Source organism: Anas acuta, chromosome 15 (genome assembly GCF_963932015.1).
Source record: "Anas acuta chromosome 15, bAnaAcu1.1, whole genome shotgun sequence".
In the NCBI taxonomy this organism is placed as follows: Eukaryota; Metazoa; Chordata; class Aves; order Anseriformes; family Anatidae; genus Anas; species Anas acuta.
In genome coordinates, this window is record NC_088993.1 from 13,160,254 (window position 1) to 13,184,671 (window position 24,418).

A 24,418-nucleotide genomic window follows, 5' to 3' on the forward strand; every position below is an offset into this window, starting at 1 on the left:
GGAAGCCTCAATTCCACACCTGACGTCTACAGAATGGACGTCAAGCCATTTAGGAGAGCGTTCATCACTAATACATGTAAATGTTTTCTCTGCCATCCTAAAGCTGTAGCCTCAGATTATTTTACACATAATGAAGAGCCAAGGTTCATTTTAACATTTGGTGCCTGTTAGCCAAACTTTCCGTCCCCACCTCTTTGGGCGATTAAACATTTATCGTCTGTAATGTATCGTTCTCGTTTTGCTACGTCCCTCTTTGTAGTGGAGCTCCTTTGTTTATTGATAAAATGACCTGAGTGGATGTGAAAGAGGATCTAATAGAAGCTGAAACATGGCCAGATGGAGATGGAGCAGCTAGGGAGGATGAAGGTCTGGGGATGCAGGGATGCCGAGAGGGGAGCATCGTTGTGTGTGCGTATGTGCACACACACGAATGCGCCCATGTTAATCTGGCTCCTTGCCTTCGCTCAGCAAATCTAATCCACAGTTTGAAAGAACTCATTCAGTAGAATAACAAAATTAGGAACTGAGCGCCAAGACGGCATATTCTGTGTGCTGCCCAGCTTGCTCCCCCTCAACCCACCCAGCCCCCACGCCTGCTTTGTTTGCTTCCTTGCAGCTGCTGCTCTGGTTTAATTTACTGGGATGCCATTAGCTGGGAGCTGGAAGCAAAAACTTCCAGCCAGCCTGCACTGGTGTGAGCAGCCACAGTTTTGCCTTTTCCTTACCACCTCTGCTGCCATAGGACAAGGCTGGTGTTGTTCATCCAGTGCAGGCTGCAGCCTCATGGAGATCACAAAATCGATTTGCTGCTGGGTTGTTGGCAAGAAGCAGGGCTGGAGAAGCAGGGACAGGTAGGAGGGGAGAGCATCAGTATCAGTGCTGAGGATCAGCAGGGCAAGGCATGGATCTGGACTCCCGCGGGGACACTGAAGATCAGAGGCAGTGCGTAGCAGCAGCAAGCAGCAAGGAAGTTGTCACTGCCCATTTACTGGTCCCTGCGAGCCATGTAAGCCTGACATCTTCTCAGCTGGCCAGGGCCACCTTGCTGCCTTGTGAAAACAAAAGGAAAGGGAAGCACAGTGGTATCCACAGTGCACAGGTGACTCTCACAAGGAATATTTCCTGCCCCATGGCCTCCCCATGGCCACGGCCTGTTGTCATCGTCAGCCAGGGTTCAACATATCCCCAGTTTAGTTTAATCACTTCAAAGCATTGCTGTTGTTTTCATTCCTCACCTTTGCTTCTTTCACAATCAATGAAAAAGAACCCCATATCTCCACTTTCCTGGTAGTTTTTCACTTTAGAGTTGTAGGTGGTTTGTCCCCAGGTTTTCCCTGGCAGCTCTGTGAAGGGTCAGAGGACTGGGAACAGTGGTGTGCAATTGGGTTACCGGGAGCACAAAGCCAGAACAGCTGGGCAAAGATGAATTGGTCAGGCAGGAGGGTTAAAACCCTAGGTTTTCCTCATGGTTTTTCTGCAGTCTGTGGGAAGAAGAAGGTGGGGGGCCTCTCCCTCACTCTCTGGAGCCATGTCCCAGCCACTGGAGGTCAGGAACAGCACAAGCTGCTCATCCAACCAGCTGCTCTGTGCCTAACCTGCAAGAATCCCGACCAGGATTTCAGAAGCAGAAAAGGAAGATTAGATGGGAGATAAAATCAAAGGAGAAACCTCCCGGATCTCTGTTATCTGCTGTTAGGGGGATATGTGCTGGAACCATTGTGAGTGCCCCCGCTCCCGTCCCGCCTCGGTGCCTGGCTGGTGCTGCACACCCACAGGCACCCACGTCGGCGTGGTGCTGGAAGGAGGCTTTCAGAAGTCAACGAGATAACAGTTATCTCCTCCATGCAAAGCAACAAGACCACTTCTCCACTCCCCAGTCATGTCCCCAATCTAATAAAAGGGGAGATTAGCCCCTCTTACATCTCCTTAATGCTGTCGTTTTATTCACACTTTGCAAAGCAAATAAACCAGCAAATTGCTTGCTTTAATGAGCTGAAATTAAACTCGGGCTGCTGATAAAATGCCTTTTCTCCTTTCTCTTGTTGGAAAGGACTCATCTGATAGGCAACGCGTGGCAAAGAAGAGAAAACACACAGCGGGAACCTACTGAATATGTCTGAATCGCTTACGGTCACTCTTCCTCACCCCAGACACCCCCAATTAGATGAGGGAGGCACATGGGTGATGAGGAGGATACGGGGGCCAGCCTGGCAAGGTCCTTGGAGGGTCTTGTCTCTGCTCTTTGCTCACAGGATGGTCCTGCTCCATTAGCTAATGCCCTCTGATGTGGGCTGCAGGCTGTGGCTTCCCCAGGGACATGGCAACAGGAAGCTTTCCCCTGCAAGAAGGCTGGTGTGGCTTTGCAGGAGATGCTTGCAGCAAAGGGAAGGGCTGTGGGCAAGGAATGTGATCTGCACAGCTGGGGCAACCCATTGGTGATGGCTCCGCAGGCCAGGACTACTCATCTCTACCCTTCTCCAACATCCTTACGGGCAGCGTGCACCCCACAGGAGGCCATCAGGGGGGCTGGGGACCAGGCTGATCCCTGTGGCAGAGGAGACCAGGCACATCCAGAGCCCAGCTCCCAGCTGGAGGGAGCGAAAGTCTCCACCTGCAGCTCAACACATCTGACTTGACTTTCATCTCAACGAGAGGAGCTCGGGGCAGTGTCATTCAGTCTCCCACAGCCCTGTGATGCACTGTCATTATCTCACGGAACTGGAGAGGAAACTGGAGAGCAGGGAGGTTAATTGAGTTGCCCAGTGCCGGGAGGGATGTGACGGCAGACAGCTCTCAGCCCAGCACTGCAGCCCATGCCTCCCCATCAGTGGGGGAGTGTGTGTGGGGACATGGTCCCTGTCCCTTCCTTGCCAGATCCAAGGACTCAGATGTGCCAAAATGAGCTACCAGGTCCTGACAAAGCACCCCAGAGAGGGACAGCATGTCCTTGTAAATGTGCTCCAGCTGGTGCCACAGGTACTGGTCCCAGAAATGGGGCTTATCCTCAATACTAGTATTTCTGCAGTGATGTGAGGGCTTCAACTCGAATAGCAGTGTAAAAGCACACCAAAGTCCAGGTTTCTACCGCCTGGTGGGAGAGCTGCTGGAGGACAAGGTGGCTGGAGAGCCTCGTACGCCACAGAGCTGATGCGAAAGCAGATCTTGTTATGTACGTAATGGAAACCCAGCCATCCCACCAGGGAACAGACTCACTGCTCGCGATCCAGAAAGAACAAATAAACTGTTTCACTGTTTGTTATTACCAGCCTGTTTACTGGAGTATAAGCTGTGAATGGTTAACAGAGCTCTCTGCAGCGAAACATGGTCTGCTTCACCACCTGGTATCATGGCTGGAAAACGGGGATCTGGTTCCTCCAGGATGAGGGTGATGGTATCGTGTCTGAATGCCCCTCATGGTTTGCAGGAGGGCAGCACCAGCACATCCATCCGCTGCCTGGGCACTGGGAAATGGACTGGAAGCCAAGTTCTGGATTTACACTACTCTGCAGATCTAATGAAACACAGCTCAGGTGTATGACTTGTCCCTCCTCTTTCATGGATGCTCAAGAAGCCTCAGTTTCCTACCAGCTGTGTTTTCAAGAAGTGCTGGTGGTATCTTTCCTGCTTCCTACAGTCTGCCTGGGGACAAGGGAGACAACCAGAGCTGCTGTTACTGTAGAAAGTCTCAAGAAGGAATTTCTAGATAAGCCACGATGTTTCTCCCAGCTGTGGGCAACTCCCTCTCTGGTAGGTTGGGGCAACAAGCCCCAACCACAGACAAGGAAAACAGATGGTGGACAATCGAGCTAGCGTGCCTTGTAGCCAAGCAGTGCCCTGAAACTACTGCTCAGGTTCCCAGAAGTGGGCCAGGTGCTTGGTGCTGGGCTTTATCCTAGCCCCCACACAGCAATGCAGTCAGGAAGACACGGCATCCTCAGCCAGCACCCCCCTCCGTGGGCACTGCTGCTGCACGCACCAGCACGCGAGACAGTCAGGATTCCCCTCAGCAAAACGTTGCAGCATCAAATCTACATCAGAGTGAGTTGTCTAGACTTCATCTGCTCTCCGCAGAGAGGAACAGACACTTCTGGGGCAGCACTCCTCTCCTCTGAAGGTAGACACCTAAATAGGTCAGACGAACGGTGCACTGGATGTGCGTTGTTCTCCCTCCTGCCTATAACGTGACGCTGGTCGATGCACTTAGAGGCTGACGTCTGCAGGCAGTGACCACCTGCCCTAGTGATGCCAAACAGCACTGGCTGTGCCCGAATTAACCAAAGGCCCTGGAGAGGTGGCAGCTGGATTTAGAAGGCAAGCGGCTAGCAGTAAGAGGGTAGCTGGGTGCGTCTCTGATGCTGCTGAACTTAAATTGTCTGCCCTTTGTGTTGAGCTTGTGCTTTTGTTTTGTTTTGCGCAGGTGAGCTGAGGAACCAAGCCAGGACAGCCAGCCAGGAGGCACGTGGAGATGGGGACTGGCGCCGCGATGGGCAGCAAAAAGAAAACGAGGAGATGTACTATTAAAAACCAGAGGAAGGCTGGTCTCTGAGCCAGAGAGGCTCCTCCACACAGGCACCTAACTTCATGACTCCCTCCCCGAGATGCTGGAGACCTGGTGATGCGGGACCAGCCCCAGCCTCCCAGGCCTTGACAGCAGCCCCCGGCCGGCGGCTGCCGAGCCCCTTGGGCACCGAGGTCCCCGTTCACCACGGCTGCTTCCCCCCGGGCTCCAAGCCATGAGGAGAAGGGAGAGGAGAGCGAAGAAGCACTAACCCAAGTCTTCCCGGCCCCCGTCCCGCTCCCCGCTTCCAGCAGCCCCTTCTCCGCGCCGCCCTTCCAGATGGCAGGTCGCCGGTGGGCCGTGACGCCAGCCCTCTGCGTGTGCGTGGCAGCCGTCTCCCTCCTGCACGCCGGCGGGGTGCGGGCGGACTGCTGGCTCATCGAGGGGGACAAGGGTTTCGTCTGGCTGGCCATCTGCAGCCAGAACCAGCCCCCCTACGAGTCCATCCCCCAGCAGATCAACAGCACCATCGTGGACTTGCGGCTGAACGACAACAAGATCAAGAGCGTGCAGTACGCCTCGCTCAGCCGCTTCGGCAACCTGACATACCTCAACCTGACGAAGAACGAGATCTCCTACATCGAGGACGGTGCCTTTTCGGGACAGTTCAACCTCCAGGTGCTGCAGCTGGGTTACAACCGCCTGAGGAACCTCACTGAGGGCATCCTGCGGGGCCTGGGGAAGCTGGAGTACCTCTATCTCCAGGCCAACCTCATCGAGTCCGTCACCCCCAACGCCTTCTGGGAGTGCCCCAACATAGTGAACATTGACCTGTCCATGAACAGGATCCAGAGACTCGACAGCAACACTTTTAGGGGCTTAAACAAGCTCTCTGTCTGTGAACTCTACAGCAACCCCTTCTACTGCTCCTGTGAGCTCCTCGGCTTCCTGCAATGGCTGGAGGCGTTCACCAACATGACGCGCACTTACGACCGGATGCAGTGCGACTCCCCACCGGACTACACGGGCTACTACTTGTTGGGCCAAGGCCGGACTGGCTACCGCAATGCTCTGAGCATGCTCTCATCCCTTTGCACCGGTGGCTCCTACACTGTGATCCCTCGTTTTATCCCTCCCCGGTACCAAGTGACCACGGCGCCCTCCGAGAGCCCGTGCTCCGAGGAGGAGTGCTCCTCCGGTGACGGCACCACCCCACAGTTCTCCCTCTTCACGCCCATCGGCGAGACCGAAGTGCGCCCCAACATCCAGGTGAAGCACCTCAACCACAACTCGGCCGTCCTCACCGTGCAGATCCCCTACCCCTTCAGCAAGATGTACATCCTCTCCCAGTTTGAAAACGGCTTCTCCTCCATGATCACCAAGCTCAGGAAGAAGGAGGAGAACATCACCGTGAGCAACCTAGTAGCACAAAGAGATTACACCTACTGTGTGGTCTCTGTCCACCAATACTCCAAGTACAACCACACCTGTGTCACCATCACGCCCACCAGACCCAACCGCAAGGAGCCGGTGCCCACCCCTTCCACTGCCACCCATTATATCATGACAATCCTGGGCTGTCTCTTTGGCATGGTGATCGTCTTGGGCGTCGTTTATTACTGTCTCCGAAAGAGGCGCCAGCAAGAGGAGAAGCACAAAAAGGCTGCCGGCAGCATGAAGAAGACCATCATTGAGCTGAAATACGGGCCAGAAATGGAGACCACCAGCATCACCCAGCTGTCCCAAGGACAGATGCTGGGCGGGGAGACGGTGACCCGCATCCCCTACCTGCCTTCCGCTGGAGAGGTCGAGCAGTACAAGCTGATCGACAGCAGTGAGACCCCCAAGGCCACCAAGGGCAACTACATGGAGGTGAGGACGGGGGAGCAGCCTGAGAGGCGAGACTGTGAGCTGTCCCTGCCACCGGACACCCAGAGCTCCGTGGCCGAGATCTCCACCATTGCCAAGGAGGTGGACAAGGTGAACCAGATCATCAACAACTGCATCGATGCCTTGAAATCCGAGTCCACCTCCTTCCAAGGGGTGAAGTCGGGGGCAGTCTCCACAGTGGAGCCTCAGCTGGTGCTCTTGTCAGAGCAGATCCCCAGCAAACACGGGTTCCTCTCCCCTGTCTACAAGGAAAGCTACAACCACCCCCTCCAGCGGCACCACAGCATGGAGGCCGCCCCCAAACGCTCCAGCACCTCTTCCAGCGGCTCCATACGGAGCCCCAGGTCCTACCGCTCCGAGGGATCGGGCCACAAATCAGAAGCCAAATACATCGAGAAGACGTCCCCCACCACCGACACCATCCTCACTGTGACACCGGCCGCGGCCATCCTGCGGGCGGAGGCGGAGAAGATCCGGCAGTACAGCGAACACCGGCACTCCTACCCCGGCTCGCACCAAGGGGAGCAGCACGACAGCATGGCAGGGCGAAAGCCCTCCATCCTGGAGCCTCTGACCCGTCCTCGCCCCAGAGACCTGGCCTATTCCCAGCTCTCGCCCCAATACCACAACCTGAGCTACACCTCCAGCCCCGAGTACACCTGCAAACCTTCGCACAGCATCTGGGAGCGCTTCAAACTCAACCGCAAGCGGCACAAAGACGAGGAGGAGTACATGGCAGCCGGCCATGCCCTACGCAAAAAGGTCCAGTTTGCCAAAGACGAGGATCTTCACGACATCTTAGACTACTGGAAGGGCGTCTCCGCCCAGCAAAAGTCCTGAGTCCTCACACAACTCGTGACTTAACACACTAACTGGACCAAAAGAAATCCGCAGCAGCTATTTTTATTCAGACTGTCTTTGAAACAAAAAAATAAATATATAATAATAATAATAAATGAATCAATAAAAATAAAAGAGAGAACAAATTATGGAAATCTATAAATATTCTATATAATATATAAAGTGAGATATTAAAATGGCCTCACTTTGGTGAGACGCGCACCAAATTTGAACACAAACTTTACAAAACAAACTGTCGAGTGAAAAGAAAAAAAAAAAAAGAAAAAAAGTTTTGTTTCATTCTGATTTTTCTAAAAAAGAAAAAAAGAAAAAAAAAAAGAAAAAAATTGAATATAAAAAGAAAGTGAAAGAGCGGGCAGAGAGCTCTGGCGTTTCCCAGTACTGCATTGCATGAGTCCCTACTCCGTGATTTTGTGGATTCTTTGTGAACAGTTTGTGTTCTTCCTTCCTTCCCTTCCAAAAACCAACAGCAACAAAAACAGCAACAAAAACCAAAAAGAGACCAGAAGGAGATCCATCCTTTGGGCTGTTTTTGCAAACGGAGTCTTCCAGTTTAGACTTTTACCCGGTTGAAGGCCCGTTCACATTTTCACTCACTGAGAGGTTTTACCACACATTGCATTGTAAACCGACGTCGTTAATTGTACAGAGAAAATTTCTATATTTGCAATGTTTGCTGTATAATGAGAAAGAGAGAGGAGAAAAAAATCAATACTACATCTACTAAAAAAATATATATATATCTATATTCACCTGTTTGTACCAGGTTTTAATCATGGATTTTAGAGAAAGAGATGGAGTTTGGTTTGAAGGAGTTTTTTTCTTGTTTGGTTGGTTGGTTGAGGAGGTATTTTGGAGTTGGGGGGGAGCGTTTGGGTTTCCTCTTTGTTTTTGATTTCTCCTAGTGATTGTCTATGTCCAAGCTCTGATCACTTCCAAGTGCACTAAGAAAAAAGGTGCATGCCCAGAAAAGCAAATCACCAGCACTGTTCCAGGTGGGACCCCGTCCCTGCTGGGAACAGGAAAGGGGATGAGAAGTGAAGGGCTCCTGGTTGAGCGGGTGCCACCCAGCAACGGGATTTCTCCTGAAAATCAAAAGGTACCAAAAGGATGGAGAGCTGCTGATGAGTTAGCACAGAAACCTTCCTGCTGCTCTCCAGGGAGGGACATCACCGAGGGTGATTTTGCTGAGGGAAAAGACACAGAGCGTTTACAGCTTGCCCAGATCAAGAGCAATTACAGCAGATCCTGCCCCTTGCTGCTGGGACTCCCACCACCCCACACCCAGGGGATTACCCAAAGATAACCCCAAATTACTGGAGCACCAGGCAGTGAGTGCAGCACCTCCTGCCTGCAGCCCCGGCGCTGCCCACGGGCCGGCTGGGCTCCCATTTCCCAGTAGTGGCTTCGGAGATGGGCATCCTGGGGACCCCTGGGGCTCCAAGGCTGGAAAGGAAGAGGATGGTTCTGGGGTATGGTATCCAGCACGGCAACCACATGCCCTTCAGCCGTTGCTGTACAATGCCTGTTTAGGTCTCAGCAGCATTTTGCCATAACATACATGCAGATGATGCCCTGCTTGTGGGGTGAAATGGAGCAAGGGGGCATTTGGACTGGGAAGCCGTTCCCATGCTGCCAAGGGATGCAATTTTACTCAGATTAGCTCCATCTGAGTTACAAACCCCCATGCCTCATCCCACAACCAACAAAAAGAGGGGGCACATTAGGCTTAGGGAGCTGCTCTGCTCCCCCAGCAGTGAGGCAACGAGTTCCCCCAGGGCAGCCCTTTGGGGTCCTGCTGCTTTCCAGGGTCCTTCCACTGCCTCCTGCTCACAAATCTCTTTTGTGCAACCTTACTTCTGACAGAGGAGCACTAGGGCCCAGCAGCAAACCACATCCCATCCTGTTATTTCAATATTTCAAAGTGATTTTGACAGGTATTCTTGCAAAAGGTTATGTTTGCTCAGAAAGGAGCTGAGCCAGGAAGACACGGAGCAGGCTGGGAAGTGCACGAGTTCATTCCCCACGGTTATTTGTGTAGACAACAAACCATTAGCAGGATTTCATAATAAAAGCAATTTCCCCAGGAACGTATTCACTCTGCATAAGCGCAGGCACATCTCTCCACCTCCTCCAGGTGCCCCAGAGCCTCCCCATGGTGCTCAGCTTTGTGGGGCAGTGCCATGCCCACTCGGTCAGTGAGCAGGACCTGGAGGATGGAGCTGAGGATCAGACCTTGCCAGCACCCTTCGGCCTGAACCCCCTTCCCTTGAAAGTCCTGAGTGCCCCCTGGAGAAGCAGGACTTGGCAGCAAGGAGGGGTGGTGGAAAAGGTGGCAGGGCCCGGCACCATCTGAAGGTCTTGGGGAATTCCTCAGCAAGGGGCTGGGATGGGCAGAGGCAGTTCCTGAGTCAACCTGAGCTCAGGTGATCCAATAACGGTCCTCCCAAAAAAACAACCTTCCTCGGTCACTCCAGACCAGTCCCACACCAGTCTGGACCATCACAACCATCTCCCCATCAGCACTGAGCTCACTCCTGCACCCAGGGGATCGTTTCACTCCTCTCAGCCTCCATTTCCTCCTCTTCAAAACTCGTCCTCGTGGCACCGAGGGCATAGGCTGGTCGGGGAGGCTCAATTAATTAATCGCCTGTCTGTGAAGCCCGTTTAGCTCCTAGAATAAAAGCCGCTATAGAAAAGCAAAGTTGTTAGTGGCATAAAACAGCAGGGGCAGATGAAATCAAAGCCCAATTTTGTTTTCACACCAGGATTTCACTGGTCATAAACCAACAGAGACCAGAGCAGGAAATGTGATACAGCAGCACTGGCCTTTCAAAATTAAACACTTCCCAGATGCAAACCCTGCAGTTAGAGACCAGGAGGATTAGGAAAGGTCTGTGTCTCTCTGGCTCCAAGGAGAGGGATGTCCACATGCAGAATCCACAGTCAGTGGGGCACGCCGTGGAGGTCAGAGGGCTCTGGGTGATGAAGCAGTGGCCGTGCTGCTGCCTCCTGGCCCTTCCTCCATGGTGAGGCACATTCCTGGCAGCCATGGTCCACGTCCCTCCAAGCAAGATGCCACAAGACGAGCTGAGAAAAAAGCGGGACAAGAAGAGGGAAGAAGTCCCACTATCCCCCACACCGCTGCTCAACCCAGGGACTGGCTTGGATGTCTCAGGACAGGGCCTGGGGAGCTCTGTGCTTGGCATCCTTCATCCCCCAGAGGCAGCTATTTTTCAGAAACAGAGGAAAGGAGCGCAGGGATCCATTGCTGTTTCTGCTCTGAGCTGCTCCTAGAAATTTCCTCGCTGGCCAGAGTTCACTTTTTCATCACCACTTCCCAAAGTTTCTGCTCCCCTAAAGCTCTTCTGGGGTCCACATGCCCTTCACTTGCTCCCTGCTATCACCAGTGTCCCCTTCAGCTGTCCCCATCCTACTGCTCCCTTCCAGCCCTGCCCACCCCCTGTAGCTGCCGTATGGAAATCCCACTCCCCAAGGGCTCTGCTGTAGGACGCCGCCGATAGCCTCAGGGCCATCAATAAATGTATTCACTGACGCCCTTCCCAAGCCCACAGAATGCCTGTTGTTTAAAACATCATTCTTCAAGGGCAAAAACCAAGGTGAGGACTAAACACGACCACTGCAACCCCTTCCCCATCATCTCAGCAAAGCCAGCTTCTTGTTGGCGAGCGAACCAGAGCCCACAGCACCTGCAGCTCAATGCTCGCTCTGGCCTGGGGCCAGCAAAAGAGCCTGCCATGTGAAGGCTGGGACATCTCCAGCCTGGGTAGCTTTTAAAAGCCTTATCCCCCTCCTGATGCTCTGCCCTGCCCCTGTTTCCAGATCTGACTTTTCCTGAACTGGGGCTGGGTCGTGGCAAACCAAGACCTGCATCGCCCAAGGCCTCCCCAACTCATCGCAGTGGTGGAGAGCACAACGCCCCGCTGCTGCAGCCTGCCTGCCTGTCCTGCTCTGCAGCAATAAATCACCACGACTGCAGGAGATGTAGGTTAGCAGGGGTAGGGGGTACCGAGGTGGGGGGTTCCAGCCCCATCACCCCACTAATTTGGGTGAGGAAAGGTGCAGGGGATGACTGGGGGCCACGGCGGGGTGCGCTGCTGCGCTGCTGGGCCGGATCGATGAGGGGCTCGCAGCCAGCGCGCACTGCGTTGGGCTATTTTTAGTGCAGGCAGCAGAGTTTGGGAGCCAAAGTCAGAATTTATTTGCATTTGTGAGTGCTTGTCAGGGCGAGGAATGACAACGAGGGGAAGGTGAGTGTGGTGCTCGGGCACCCCTGCCTGTTTTGGGGCCAGCTCTCCATTGTGTGAGCTCCTCTAGGGCCCACACTACTCCCCTCCTGCGTGGTGCTGCGTGGGGACAGTGCCACCACCACAGGTCTCATGGGGACACGACACGGGGACAGAGCAGAGGAGCAGGGACGGGCTTCAGGGCACGAAGGGGTTCTCTGGGAAAAGCCCCAGTCCTGCCTTACGTGGTGTGAACAGGTCCTGAGGTCCCGTCCTTCTGTCCTGTCTGGAGGTAAAGCTGCTCCTTGGGGAGAGCTGCAGGACACCTTTCCTTCCCTTCGCCACCCAACCACTGCTGCCAGCCACTGCCCGAGGCACTGAAGGCAGCCAGCAGCCAGCAAGGCTTCACCTTGGCTTGGAGCACTTTGGCTTTTTCACATCTCTTGTATCATATTCTGTTGTACCCTTCTCAGCCGGATCGCCAGCGTCACCAGAAAGTCGGTAGAGGTTATCCAAATGTCACCTTGAGAGTGGCCACATGGCTTTGTGGATGGGCTCATCAGAACCCAGCAGAGCTCTCAGTGCGGAGCTGAGCAGCTCACCCACCCTTTTGGACTGCAAATTGAGGGTTTGTTCACCTGGTAATTTTATCAGGAGTCTTGAAGTATTTCACTGCGACAGCCTACGGCCCCTTAGACGCAGGAACAGCAGCCTTGCTCAGTCCCACTTTCCTCCCCACTCCAGGAATTAGTGAAGTGCAACCACCTGATCCAGAGTGAAAACAGTTTTCTGGACACTGTTTCCTCTGCACAAGGGATGAGAAGACACAGAAGTGCCAGGGATGGGGATTTTCATTGCCTGGGGAGCAGTCAAGCAAGGTGCCAGTTTTCACTCTGGTTTTCCCCCCGTTCCTTTTGGTCCAAACCAGGTGGGAAAGCGCTTATTTCCCACCCTCTGCAAGTTCTCTGTTCCTGCAGAGCAATCAAAAGAGTCTGCCAAGTCTGAGTCGGTGTCTGTGTGCCTTTTAAATAATTCAATGGCAACACTAATGACACGGGGTGCACTGCTGCTCCTCTCCGTGCTGATCGCCTCTCGCACCCCACCAACATCTGTTTTTTCCCACTCAGCTCTGCTGCCTGGAAATAGCCATTTGCTGCTCACCTTTACTTGCCTCACCATTAAAGAGCTCATTAACGTACTCCAGCCTTGCTTTCTTTGGGACTAAAAGATTTTCATTTCTGTCTTTTATCAGCTTTCTGGTGGTTTATAGCCTCTCCTCTCCTCACTGTGCAATGCCCTTTTCTAATGAGCTCTTCTCTCCTGGCCCATCTTCTCCATTAAGCCGCACAAGTGCTGTCCCCCACCTTGTCTTGCTCATCTCTGGGGCTCTCTCCTGGCTCTATCATATCCTTTAGTGCTTCCAGCTGTGCAAGGAAGCACTCAGCCCCGCACACAGCATCGTGCTTCCCTCCCATCCTGCCCGCCCCTTGCAGCTCCCCAAGCCCTCGGGTCTGGCTCACCCCACCGCAGCATCCTCTGCCCCCTCCTGAGCCCTGAGCTTCAGGGCTGTGATGGGATGCCCCGAAGTTTGTGCTCTGTATCTGCAGCTTCTCCCTGCTGGCGGCCTCTTAAATCTTTCTCTCTCTCAGCATTTTGCACAGCAGAGCTCTCCTTGGGCATCTCCTGCCCTGCAATCAGGAGCTTCCCAGCCCATCCGAGCGGCAGGAGGCCTCTGGGTACCGCCAGAGCTCATCTCTGGGCTCGTAGGTAAACACTGGCACTTTTCACATGAAGCAGCTAAATTAATTAATCATCTAATTCCACCACACTTGTAGCCAAGGAACAAAGACTCCCATTCCCTGCAGCTAGGGCCTGAAGTCTGCTCCTGCCAGCCGTGCCCTCCTGTCCCAGCCGGGATCTGTGCTGCAGGGAAGGTGAGGAGCACTTTGGGGAGTTTGGCCAAGGGTCTGCCAGAGCCAGAGACCCCCTGCCCAAGTGGCCATGGAGGGCACAAATCATCCATGGCCAGTCCAAAATGTCCCCTGCACATCTGGCTCAGCTCAGGCTGACGAGGAGCCTGCATGCCCAGAAGCCCACATGATTTATTTTATTTCCATCCGTCTCAGGTGTTGCAGTAAGAGATATCACCTCTCCCCACAAACCTTATCTCAACTGCATCCTTAGATCATTCTGGCTGTAACAACACTACCACCCACCACGGAGCCTGCACACGAACGTCTCTGCCTGGGAAACCCCAGCCATGTGGCAGCCCGACGCATGAGGAATCCTTCACGCGCTGACAGCTGACGAGCCCCTGCGCTGCTCCGCAGCCTCCTCCAGCCTCACGGGGTGATCGCGGCTCCTACAGGCAGTCAAATGAGCACCCCGTGGCTCAGGGGAAGGCGTGCCGGGAGTCTGGGGAGGGCAGGTGGCCACAGCGTGGCCACCCCAAACCTATTTCCATGCTGGAGTCACAGCCAGGAGGGAGGGGAGCTGGGAGACGGGGGCTGGCTTCTGGTCTGACTCCCATCTCTCAGTCCCAGTGTGGATTCGCCACCGTCCTGGAGATCAGGCAGGTCCTGGCATGGCCCTCAGGAGGGCCTGGAAGGATGAGAAGGAGGTGATGGAGCAGGGCTGGGAGCTGCCCTGCACCACCAGAGGTGGCTGAACCCTTTCTGGTATGGTCGGTGGGTTCCTCTGGCTGGGGGTCTGGGAAGCCCCTGCCCCAGACCACCTTTGGAGAAGGAAGATGGAGCAGACAACCCCAGCGTGGCCTTTCCTGCTCTTTTTTTTTCTGTTTTGTTTTGCATTCAGATGTTCAGCGAGCAGCCCAGCTGAAGCACAGCAGAGGTAAGGACCTGCACAGCCCATCCCTGCTGCCGAGCGCTGGCAGCCACAGCACCAGCACACCCAGGAGAGCCTGACCGTGGCTGTGAAGGGCTCGGCCACCGATCGCTGCCCTAGAGCTGTGGGAATGGGGTGGATTCCCCACTCTGAGCCAGTCCCATCCTTCCCTACAAACCACAGGTGTGCGTGGCCACAGGTCTCCAGGCGAGGAAGGCAAATCTGGCTGGCAGCAGGGCGCAGAGCCCCCTTTGGCCGGCTGATCCCTGCCCCTTTCCCTGAGAAGACGAAACCAAAGCAGCAGCAGGCGTCTTAGGGAGATGGCAGCAAGTGGGAGGAGACAGCTTATCCAGGGAGCTCATTTAGCTGGAAGGAAAGAGAAAGGTTGTGAGATTAAGAAAGCAAAATAAATATGCAAGAGGAAGGAGCCGGAGGTTGGGGTGCCTGTGGGGAAGCGGTGCAGATGCGTTTCTTTTTAGGAAGCCAAAGCAAGGCTGGGGCAGATGCTGCACCCAGAGCAAAGGCTGCTTCAGCCCAGGAGTGAGAAGCAAAGGTTAGGATGAGGCTTGCGGAGAGCTGGGAACCAGAGAGGTGAGGGGATTGTAAGTGGCACCGCATTTAATCTGAGCAGAACACATGAAACTGGTTAATGTAATCGGGAGGGTTATTTCAGCTGAACATTCAGAGGGAAAAATAAAACATCGCAGGGAAAATAATAATACTTAGCACTTGTAATGTGCTTAGCATCTTCAAAAACTGGTCAGCCATTAACTGATTGCTCCTCTGCTAAGTCCAAAGGCTAATAAAAAGGGATGGTTCATTTAGCTGTTTCACAGCTGAGCTTCTCAATAAGGCATGAGGAAGAGATTGCTGCTCTCCAACGTGCTGGTAAATAAACAGTGGGAAGTGGGAACCGGGCGATGAAGCAGCGCTCGGTCACAGCTCCTCACCCCGCTCCTGCCTCTCCTCTCCTCGCCTTTGTCCGGCCGGAGCTGCTGCAGGGAGCTCAGCTGGAGATCTGGGCTGGCTGCAGAGCACCTGGGGCTGGGTTTCCAGCACCCAGACCCGGTGCCTCCTGCCTGGGAAGCAGCCCTGAGGCATGGTCGGGATGTCTGTGGGGTTTGGGTACGGGGTGACCCCAGGGTGCAGTCCTGTCTTGGCAAGCTCTGGGGTGGCGGGAGCAGGCAGCCTTCCAAAGGGCCATAAAAACGGAGGCGCTTTATGTTTGTGTTACTTAAAAAGAAAACAGTTCCCCCGTGTTTGATGAGCAAGCGGTTTGGTAAACACTGCAGAGGAAACGCCGCGCGGTCACGCCTCAGTGGGCCCCAGCCCCGTTCCTTGGTGGCAGCAGAGCAGTGGGGAACACCCGAGCCAGGGGTGCTGCTGGTTATCGGGGGGTGGCCGAGGGCCTGGGGGTGCTCCTGGCCGGGTGTGCACGGCACCAGCCGGGCAGAGGCAGCCCCTGGCCACACGGAGCTGCTCAGCCCCGCTCAGCCCCAGCCCGTGGAGCCGTGACACTGCCAGGGGCTTTGTGCCGAGCCCCGGGCGTGTCCTCAAATCCTGCTGCTGCTGGTGGTGCTGTGTGCTGCCCGAATTGGTCCCTGCACTGCCCATCACACAGCCCTGGGGCTAAAAATTCATTTTTTTTTTTTTATAGGGAACAGTGTGAAGTTCATTCATGCCTAACCTGAGACAGGCATCGCTGGGTGATGGTGCTTTGCAAGGTGTCTCTTGAGCTTTTTGCACGTACCCCTCTGCCACTCCTCTCCTGTACCACCCACTTTAGGACATTCCTGGCCTTACCAGCTTAGACACCCACTAAAGCACAGACCCCATGGCTTCAGAGAAAGGGAACTGCCCCAACGCTCACCTGCCCACGGAGGTGTCCAGCTTTTGGTGCAGCGATGCTCCAGCCCCTGCTTTGCTGTGGCAAGGGTCTCACATAAGTCATCTATGAAAGCATGAAAAGAGCAGCCCAGAGCCGGGCTTTCCTGGGCTGGAAAGGCCTCTTTGGTGGAGGCATGGGCTGGGGGAGCTCACGTTCCCCTGGCATTTGGTCCTCTCAGTCGTGGTTGTGAGCTTGGTGGTTCTTCTCTCTCTTTTTTCAGGGTTTCTCCTAAAGCAGCATCCCCCCCTCTGCAGCTGTGTGGTCCCGTGAGCCCAGTGCTGGGAGGATGAAGGACAGGAGGAGGGGAGCGGGCACTCCTCGGGCCAGTGTTACCACCAAGCGCATCTCCCCGAGGCGGGTTTTGTCCGGGCGAGGTGCAGGGATCAGGACCTGGAGGATTTACAGGGCAGGATGCGTCCTCCTGGGCTGGGGGACCTGGGGACAACACAGAGGCAGCAGCAGCCTTGCCAGGGCTCTGACACGTCCCCGAGGGGGGAATTGGGGATGCTGCGTGCTGGCGAGGCCGTGCTAAGCTCTGCGAAACGCTCACGTCTGGCCGGGAAGCAGCGATATGGACTGTGCAAGACACCACTGATTTTCCTCTGCCTGCTTTTGGCATAACGAAGCCCGATGGGTGTGTATAAACAAAGCAAGCATCTCTCTCGCTGGACCTCATGCATCATTTATAGCCAGCTTTTCCATGGCACAAGAAACATTTACATATGCCAGCATTAATTCCAAACGCCACTTCAAAGCCATCTCTGTCTAATGAACCCCGTGCGCTGCGCACAGCAAATTCCACCCGAAAAATAATTAGCAACACACGCTACCAAAGCATTACAAGGGGAACGCAGCGCACCACCTGCTGAAGCAAAATGAATGCCTGATTTATTTATTTTTTTCCCACTTTTTAGCAACATTCAGGCTCTGACTCAAAGCTGTGCTCTGTTCTGAGCTACGGAGGGCCCTGGGAAGCGTCAGATTCCCACTCTGCTTTGCAAGGCAGGGGGATGGTGGATTTTGGGGGGGTTATACCCTTTGTCCTAGGTGAGGATGGGGCGGAGCTGTGTGAGCCCTCACTGATTTCCCCATGCCGGGGGTGCTGGAGGGGATTTAGGTGCAGGCAGCTTCGCATCCCTCCTCCTGAAGTCTCAGAGGTTGCAGGCTTGCAGGGTGCAGCCTCAGCCTCAGTACGGGGAGCAGACACTCTGTCCTCACCCTGCCCTGATGTGCCTTTAACCCCCCAAAATCTTCAGCCCTGCTGAAAAAAACAACAACAAATGGAGCTGAGCCAGCAGATGAAGGTTTTGGTGACCGTAGCAGCCACAGGTGCTCCAAAACCCTGCAGCACAGGGGCAGCCCTGGTGTGACCAGCTCAGGAAAACCAGCTGGCCTTACCAAAAACATTTCCAGGATCTGCATTAGAGCTGCACAGAGCACCCCAAGCCAGGAGGAGCCACATGATTTAGCCCAAGACACAGGGGCAGGAGATGCTGGCATCGCCACGGGACACCCAGGCTGTGCACCACCGCAGTAGGGGGGCAGAGGCTGAACCCAGGAGGTGGCTGTGGGCATGGGGGGCCCACACTGGGGTGGTGCTGGGATCCTGGACTCCCCCGGGTCCTGTCCTCGCACACAGGAGTGATGTTCAGCAGGACGCTGCTCCCACCAGGCACCGCACTGCCAGCCCCATTCCACCTGTCAGTCTCTGCCTTACAAGGCTGCAAGGGGTTAAACTGCTCTTCCTATGCAAATTAGGCTTAATTAATCCTTTTCATCAGTTGCAAATATACCTTCTGAACCCTATTAAAAACATGAATATGCAAATTCAGACCTTTTTTAATACTCATTTTCAAGGACTTGGAGTCAGGCTTGATTATTCGATTCCCGTTAACAGCCTGTAAAACCTGGTGCAAAATTTAATTTCCATTTTAAGTTACCAAAAAAAAATATGAATCTGTTGGTAATTAAGCTAATTACAGTGTTACACTAAAGAGGAGACAAACAAGGAGGACAAGATCATTCATTACATTTAACACTGGTTGCAGGACCTGGGGACTGCACAAGGCCACAGATAACCGTGAAGCCGGGGAACAGGAGAAATGGAAACGGGGTGAGTCTGGGGGCTGGGGCTGGGGCCTTCCTCACCTTGGGGCTGTCTCTGTGTCAGCCCCATGAGCCATCCTCCTCCTCTTCCTGCCCCATGGGGCCACGCAGCACGGTGACATTACACAGTGGTGTAACGGGTGATTTGTCAGACCTGTAAGCCTCACCTCGTGCCGTACCCACACTGGGTGACGAATCCCATGACCTGGCTGGAAACACACAGGTGATGCTGTGCTTGCAGAAGGCCAGGGCTCGGTGTTTGGGGTACTGACGTGTTGGGCAGGCGAGTTGAGCATTAAAATGAAGCGCTAGGTACCTACGGACTTACCCAGAGACATCCTTTGTCGGCAGGACGGAGCCCCCCAAGAGAGAAGTGTTATCTGGAGGGCTCTTATCTCTCCTCCTCCTCTCAGCGCGGCTGGCAGGATGAGCAGCTCGGTTCCCCGAAGGTTTGGTTCCTTCCCTGCCTTTGCCTCCTCTCCGAGGTCGCTCCTTCCCCTGCTGGGACTCCCAGCAAGCGGAGCTGGCACTTGGAGCGTGCCCACCCAGGGCACTGTGCCTGCTGATGGGTTCGGAGGGGAGATAGCACGTACATCCCCAGGAGCTGCAGTGCAGCTCCCAAAACGAGCTGAGAAAAGAGACCTAAGCGAGGTTCGTGCTCTCATTTCCCTTTAGCGACACGGCCTTTCTGCAGGGGCTCTGGGGACAGCCTGGCAGATGCACCAGCCACCACCACCAGCAAACTGAAGCACCTACACCTGTACTGCACAAGCATTGCCCTGGAGATACTTGTGGAGAGAGGAAAGATTCCTCTGCCAGACTTTGGAGCCTTTCACCCACCTGGGAAACCTTTTCCATCACGCTGAAGCCAGAAGTCTATGATCGTTAGATAAAAGGAGTGTGATGTGGTGGCACAGGACTGCTCTTGCCTTCCAGCAAAGCCCCGTGCCTCACATCTCCTCCTGCGTCTGTGGCTTCCTTCCCTTTGACCTGCCCAGTGCACATTGTCAATTGTGTAATATTTTGGGGGAGTCAGGGATGGAGAATTACCTTCTCAGTGCCCACAGGCAATCAGCTTGCTCCCCGAACCATGAGATATGATTGCCCTTATTATTCTAGCTTGCATAGCAGCGAGTCTTGTTAATGGTCATAAAATTATCTAGTCCTTATTTAAACCCAACAACCGTCTGTGTTTCAGTGACCTCCTGATGGTCGCTGGCTTTGTTCCAGGTTGAAGAGGCATCAGAGGGACCAGGGAGGAAAAAGAGGCAGTGGGAGGATGAAAGAAAAACAACCAAAATCACAACAAGCAACAGCCAACAAACAGAATTCAAAGTAAACCAGGGAATATTAAAGAGAGCTCAATCAGTCAGACGGAGAGTTCAAAACAACGCAACCTGTCACACAGAGAAGCGAGCGGCATCAGGTAAAATTAGCAACACTAATAACTCATCAGCACAGGGAGGAAGGGGCTGGGAGATGCTTGATCCCGTCCTGAGGAAGCAGGAGGGAGACCTGACCGGCCTGAAGTCGTGCTTCGGGGGTTCTTTGGGTGCAAAGACCGGGGCTGCTCCCTCCACCTCGCAGCCACCATTGTGCTCCCCAACCTACACGGCAGCTTTGTCTTCTTCGGGTGTAGGCAAATGGTTCTGAAGCCAACTGTTTGATGTCTTTGGATGCCAGATTTTCTTAAGCAAGACTCCACCGTCCTTTCAGATAACGTCTGAAGAGCCCCCTGAGTGCCAGAACAATTCCTAATAATGTTCCTCCTAAAGAGAAGCAACAAAGGGAAAAACCCCAAGCAGCAGAGAACTGTTTTAATGTAACCAAGCTCCAGCACAGATTCCCATCAAATTTGCAGCAAACCTGAGTCATGAAATTAAAAGTAGCATCAGCATATTCCCTATTAGCTAGGGCTTCTTTTTCAGAACGGATCATGCATCCCTACCCTATTTTTTCAGACACTCGTGTCAATGCGATACCATCAGATGCCATTCAGCCGCTCCTCTTAGCTCAAAAAAGCTTTCCTGTTGGGAAGGTTGGGGAGTTTAATATTTAAAAAAGACTTTGCGAAAAAAAAAAAAAAAAAAAAAAGCCTGGCTGATTTTTTATTTATTTTTTTTATTTTTTTATTTAATTTCCCTCCCCTGATCGTTTTGTAGCTTTTAAATATCATGCAACTTTTAGCATCGCTGCCATTACACCCGGCCCTGCTGTTGCAGCAGGCAGCGCGGCTGCAATTTACGCCCGTGCCGGCCTCCCCAGTCACCACGTCACCTCGTCACCTCGTCAGCCACACACAGCTTCTAGCTACAACCACCTGGCACCTGCCACCGTCGCTGCTTTCCCAACATCATTGTGGAACAGCTCGATGTTGTACCAGAACCAAACCCACCTCCGCTGCATCATCGCCTGCACCGAGCGTTGTTGGCTGCCGGGTGCCAGCATTACCTTGGTGATGCCCCAGGAAGGCTCTGCCTCTCCCCGCCGAGGTTTATTTTGACACGTTCACCCGCCAGCCCAACTCACACCATTTCTCAGCTGTCTCTCAGCCTGCTGCTGGGGTTGTGAAATGAAAAGGAGCGCTGTTGTGCTGCGTTTCTTCGGTGCGTTGGAAGGAGCTGCGGGGAGCACAGGGAACCGGCAGCAAAGCTGGCACCGCAGCTGTGGGATGCTGCTGCCCACCCGGGCTAACCACGGGGCTACAACCCCAAGCCTTGGGGTTGGGACATCGTGACTGGGAAGTGATCTTCCCATTTTACAGAGCCTGCGGTGCTGAAGTCTCATGGGCTGGCAGAGTTTGGTCACCGTGTGTAGAGCTGGTGCAGGTCTCCCCCAGCCTCACCAGCAGCAGCAGGAGGCATTTGGAGAGGTTCATCCTCCTCCATCGAGGCTGCCCAGGAAACCCGGAGCCCTGAGCTGGCCATAGTGGCCTCCCTCAGCCCTGCAAGGCAATGGACATGGCTCCTCCAGCAGGCTCTGCCAGAAGGGACAAAGAGGGAGCAAAAGGCTCTGGGTTCACAGGTGCCACCTTCGGAGAGGCACGGACCCACGGTACCCACCTTAGCCAAGAGCTCTGCAGCACTCAGGGGCCGCGTGGCAGTGCCTGGCAGCTCCTTGCCCCTGCTTAATATTTATATGGATGAAAAGGGTTGATCAGGAGAGGAGTGGGGACTCGCAACAGTTTGAGTGAAGGGAAGCTTCAGGCAACACTGCAAACAAGACAGTGCTCCAACACACACAGTCCCTCAGCCGTGCATTAATAAATCACATTTTACAGCTTATAGCACATAAACCCAGCGAGCGTGCACGGAGACCCGGCAAGCATACACACACTTGTTAACACTCTCGCCTCTCCCCTCCAACCAACTGCAAATTTATTACTGATCTCCCAAGATCTCCTAAAATGATTTTCTGCAAAGAGGGCTGGAGCTTTGCAAGTGACAAGCGGCAGACAGATGGGACTTGTGCACCCAGCACCTGGCGTGTTGGGAAGGTGCCGGAGCAGCGTGGCGAGCTGCTGCTGTTTGCACTGCCCCGGCAGAGGGGGAGCACGGGGGGATGAGTGTGGAGGCAGAGCCCTGAGAATGGCTGGCTCCGTGTGGAAGGAGTGATCTGAGGGAAATCCAGCATTGCAGTTACTCACAATGGTGGTACAGCCAGGAGCTGGCACCGTGGTAGGGTTCGGCCACCTGTCCGGGCTTCATCCTGAATTCAGTGTCTGAGCCTGAGCTGGAAGCTGGGCAGTCTCAGCTGCTCTGCCCCAAGCCTGACCACCAGCCCGTGTCCCACAAGCAGCTTCACAATGGTCATGCTTCCATGCGAGTGCTCCTGGGCTCTGTGAGCAAGCCCTGGAGCTCCCCAAGAGCCCTGGTTTCACCCAGTGCCCAAGTCTGCTCACCATCCAACAGCACCATGCACCAGCAGCAGGGCACGGATGCTGCTGGCCCCAGCAGGACACCCAGACAGCTTCCAAACCCCTCTCCCAGCACCAGGCACAGCACCATGCAGCGCATCGGGCCAAGCACCCATCTTCACCACACTTCTCTCTCAGGTGTGTCGGCTTTTAAACTTAGCTGAACAAATCACTTGCCAGGAGAACGGGGTGCAGAGCGGTAGCCATCTGTGTCTCCTTTCCACCGAAGGAGCCTCGGAAGCCCGATGTTTTTTCTACCCCAACCTATTATCCTTTCCCTCTTGGGAGGCAACTTTCCAACGGGCAGAACACGTTTTCCCTTGTCACCCTCCAGCATCACTTCTCGCCTCACCCGTGTTTTGCTAAGATAGAGGGTTTATTGTAAACTTATTAATTACTTCATTTCTCCTGCGAGGAGCCAGGAGAAAAATTTTAGAGGCAGCCAGGATCTGCTATTGTGTTGGCGGAGGAGCCGAACGGGGCTGACGTCATGATTCATTTTCCCCATGACTGAGGAAGGCGACTCTCGGTGCCACGCTGTGCATATGAATCAGGCAGCGTTCCCCTGGCACAGCATGCCAGGCAATTCATCTTCCACCAGGACTTCTTCAAGCGGAAGAGAAAACGCCAAACTTTTGCTGTTGCCTTTCATCCTGATGGCAGCGCTTCGCCGCAAACCCCGCGGAGAGGAGGGCTGGGGAGATGGGGCCTGCAGCCTCCCCAGAGCGCACGCCTGTCCCACTGCTTCCCAGCAGCTGGGGCTGGAGCAGCTCCGTTCTGGGCCTGTCGACACTTTGACAGGTCCCCGAGTGACTCCAGCACGGATGGCCAGCCCTGCAGCCACTGTAGGCACCTAAGCTAGCTTTCTAGCCCGCTCATTGCTACGCTCCCTCCAAGCTTAGGAAGTGTGCTCCTGCTGTTATCAAGAGGCCATCAATATGCACAGAAGTTAGTAACAGACTAATCTTGTTTGCAGCATGACTGAGACTTGCCTGGCAAAGCTGAAATATCGATGTCCTCCTCAGAGCAGTGCCAGCATCAGCCCATCGATGTCTGGTCGTTATCTGCTTCACACGTGGGAGAGCACAGGGAGAGCACAGTGCACCTCCCCAGTGAAGGAGTCGTACACCCGGTTTGGGAAGTGACACTTTATTATCAGGATAGAAGTATCCATTGTAACACAAAACGTCAGACTTGGGGTGTCCCCAGAGGGGGGAAGCTTCCCACTGGGAGGAGGGACACCCCTACCAGGTGAGGAGGTGCCCACGGCCTGGCAGCAGGCAGCAGTGAACACACCCTGATAGGCTCCATCCCACCCTCCACATTCCTGAGATAACCCAGGGCCCCAGAGCCTCCACGAGGAACAAAAAGCGCGTGGGTGACATCTGAGCACACCGCGCAACACAAGGTGTAGGGTCTTCAGAAGTCCTTTTATGCTTGTTCTCGTCTGCTGAGTGATGGCAGAGCAGGAAGCACCAGCCACCCCCAAAGCCCACGCTGGTCTCTCTGCCAGGACCCAGATTTGGGGGATGCTTTTGGGGAAAAGGGTGGTTCCTCCAGCCAGCAGTTCCCACCACCTTCCCAGAGGGATGCTGAGACACTCTGGGGAGTTACGGATGCATTTCATAGTTCAAAGGTGGGGAATGGGTCGTGGCACAGGAGAGCGCTGGGATGGAGCTAGACTTGCCCTCCCACAGGAGGGAAATGATGCTCTTCAGGGGAAAAGGTGGGGTTTGGGACTCAACATGAAAGAAGTGGGAATAAGGAGTTTCCTGCAAAACAGAAGCAACCCAACACCATGAATTAAGGGTGTGAGGGGAGAATTTGTCCTTGCTACCTCGTGAACACCAAGGGTGAGGCACCGTCCTGCCCGGGGGTGCTCCAGGCCTGCCTGGTGGCGGGATCAGGGCGAGCTAAGCGATGGTCTGGCGGCTGAAGAGGTCGAGGGTGAGGGCGCTGAGGAAGGCCGGGATGCTGTCCTGGCGGAGCAGGTGCAGGTCGATGAGCTCCCGGATGGTTCGCGAGAACTCCGTTTCCAGAAGCTGCATTTTTCCACCAGAGGAGCTGGAGGCCTGAGGGGAAAGCAGAGCAAGCCCATTAATACAGCAGGGTTTTAACTCGCCTCCCACCACGCAGGGGAGAGCTAGAGCCATCGCTCCGCAGCCTCC

At 54.4% G+C, this 24,418-nt stretch overlaps 2 protein-coding genes across 6 annotated transcripts in view; one reads left to right on the plus strand and one right to left on the minus strand.

Moving 5' to 3' along the window:
• The window catches only part of ELFN1 (extracellular leucine rich repeat and fibronectin type III domain containing 1), a 98,004-nt gene extending 90,003 nt beyond the window's left edge, over nucleotides 1–8,001 (plus strand). For all 5 annotated transcript variants that reach the window (XM_068699327.1, XM_068699330.1, XM_068699331.1 and 2 more), the window contains one exon: nucleotides 4,418–8,001. In XM_068699327.1, coding sequence (XP_068555428.1) covers nucleotides 4,838–7,228 — 2,391 coding nt within the window. In that variant the 5' untranslated portion in view covers nucleotides 4,418–4,837 and the 3' untranslated portion in view covers nucleotides 7,229–8,001. The remainder of the gene's footprint in view (nucleotides 1–4,417) is intronic.
• Nucleotides 8,002–23,383: 15,382 nt separating this feature from the next.
• Nucleotides 23,384–24,418, minus strand: part of MAD1L1 (mitotic arrest deficient 1 like 1) — a 346,583-nt gene continuing 345,548 nt past the window's right edge. The window contains exon 18 of the mRNA XM_068699483.1: nucleotides 23,384–24,322. Within this exon, the coding sequence (XP_068555584.1) occupies nucleotides 24,164–24,322 (159 nt within the window). The 3' untranslated portion in view covers nucleotides 23,384–24,163. The remainder of the gene's footprint in view (nucleotides 24,323–24,418) is intronic.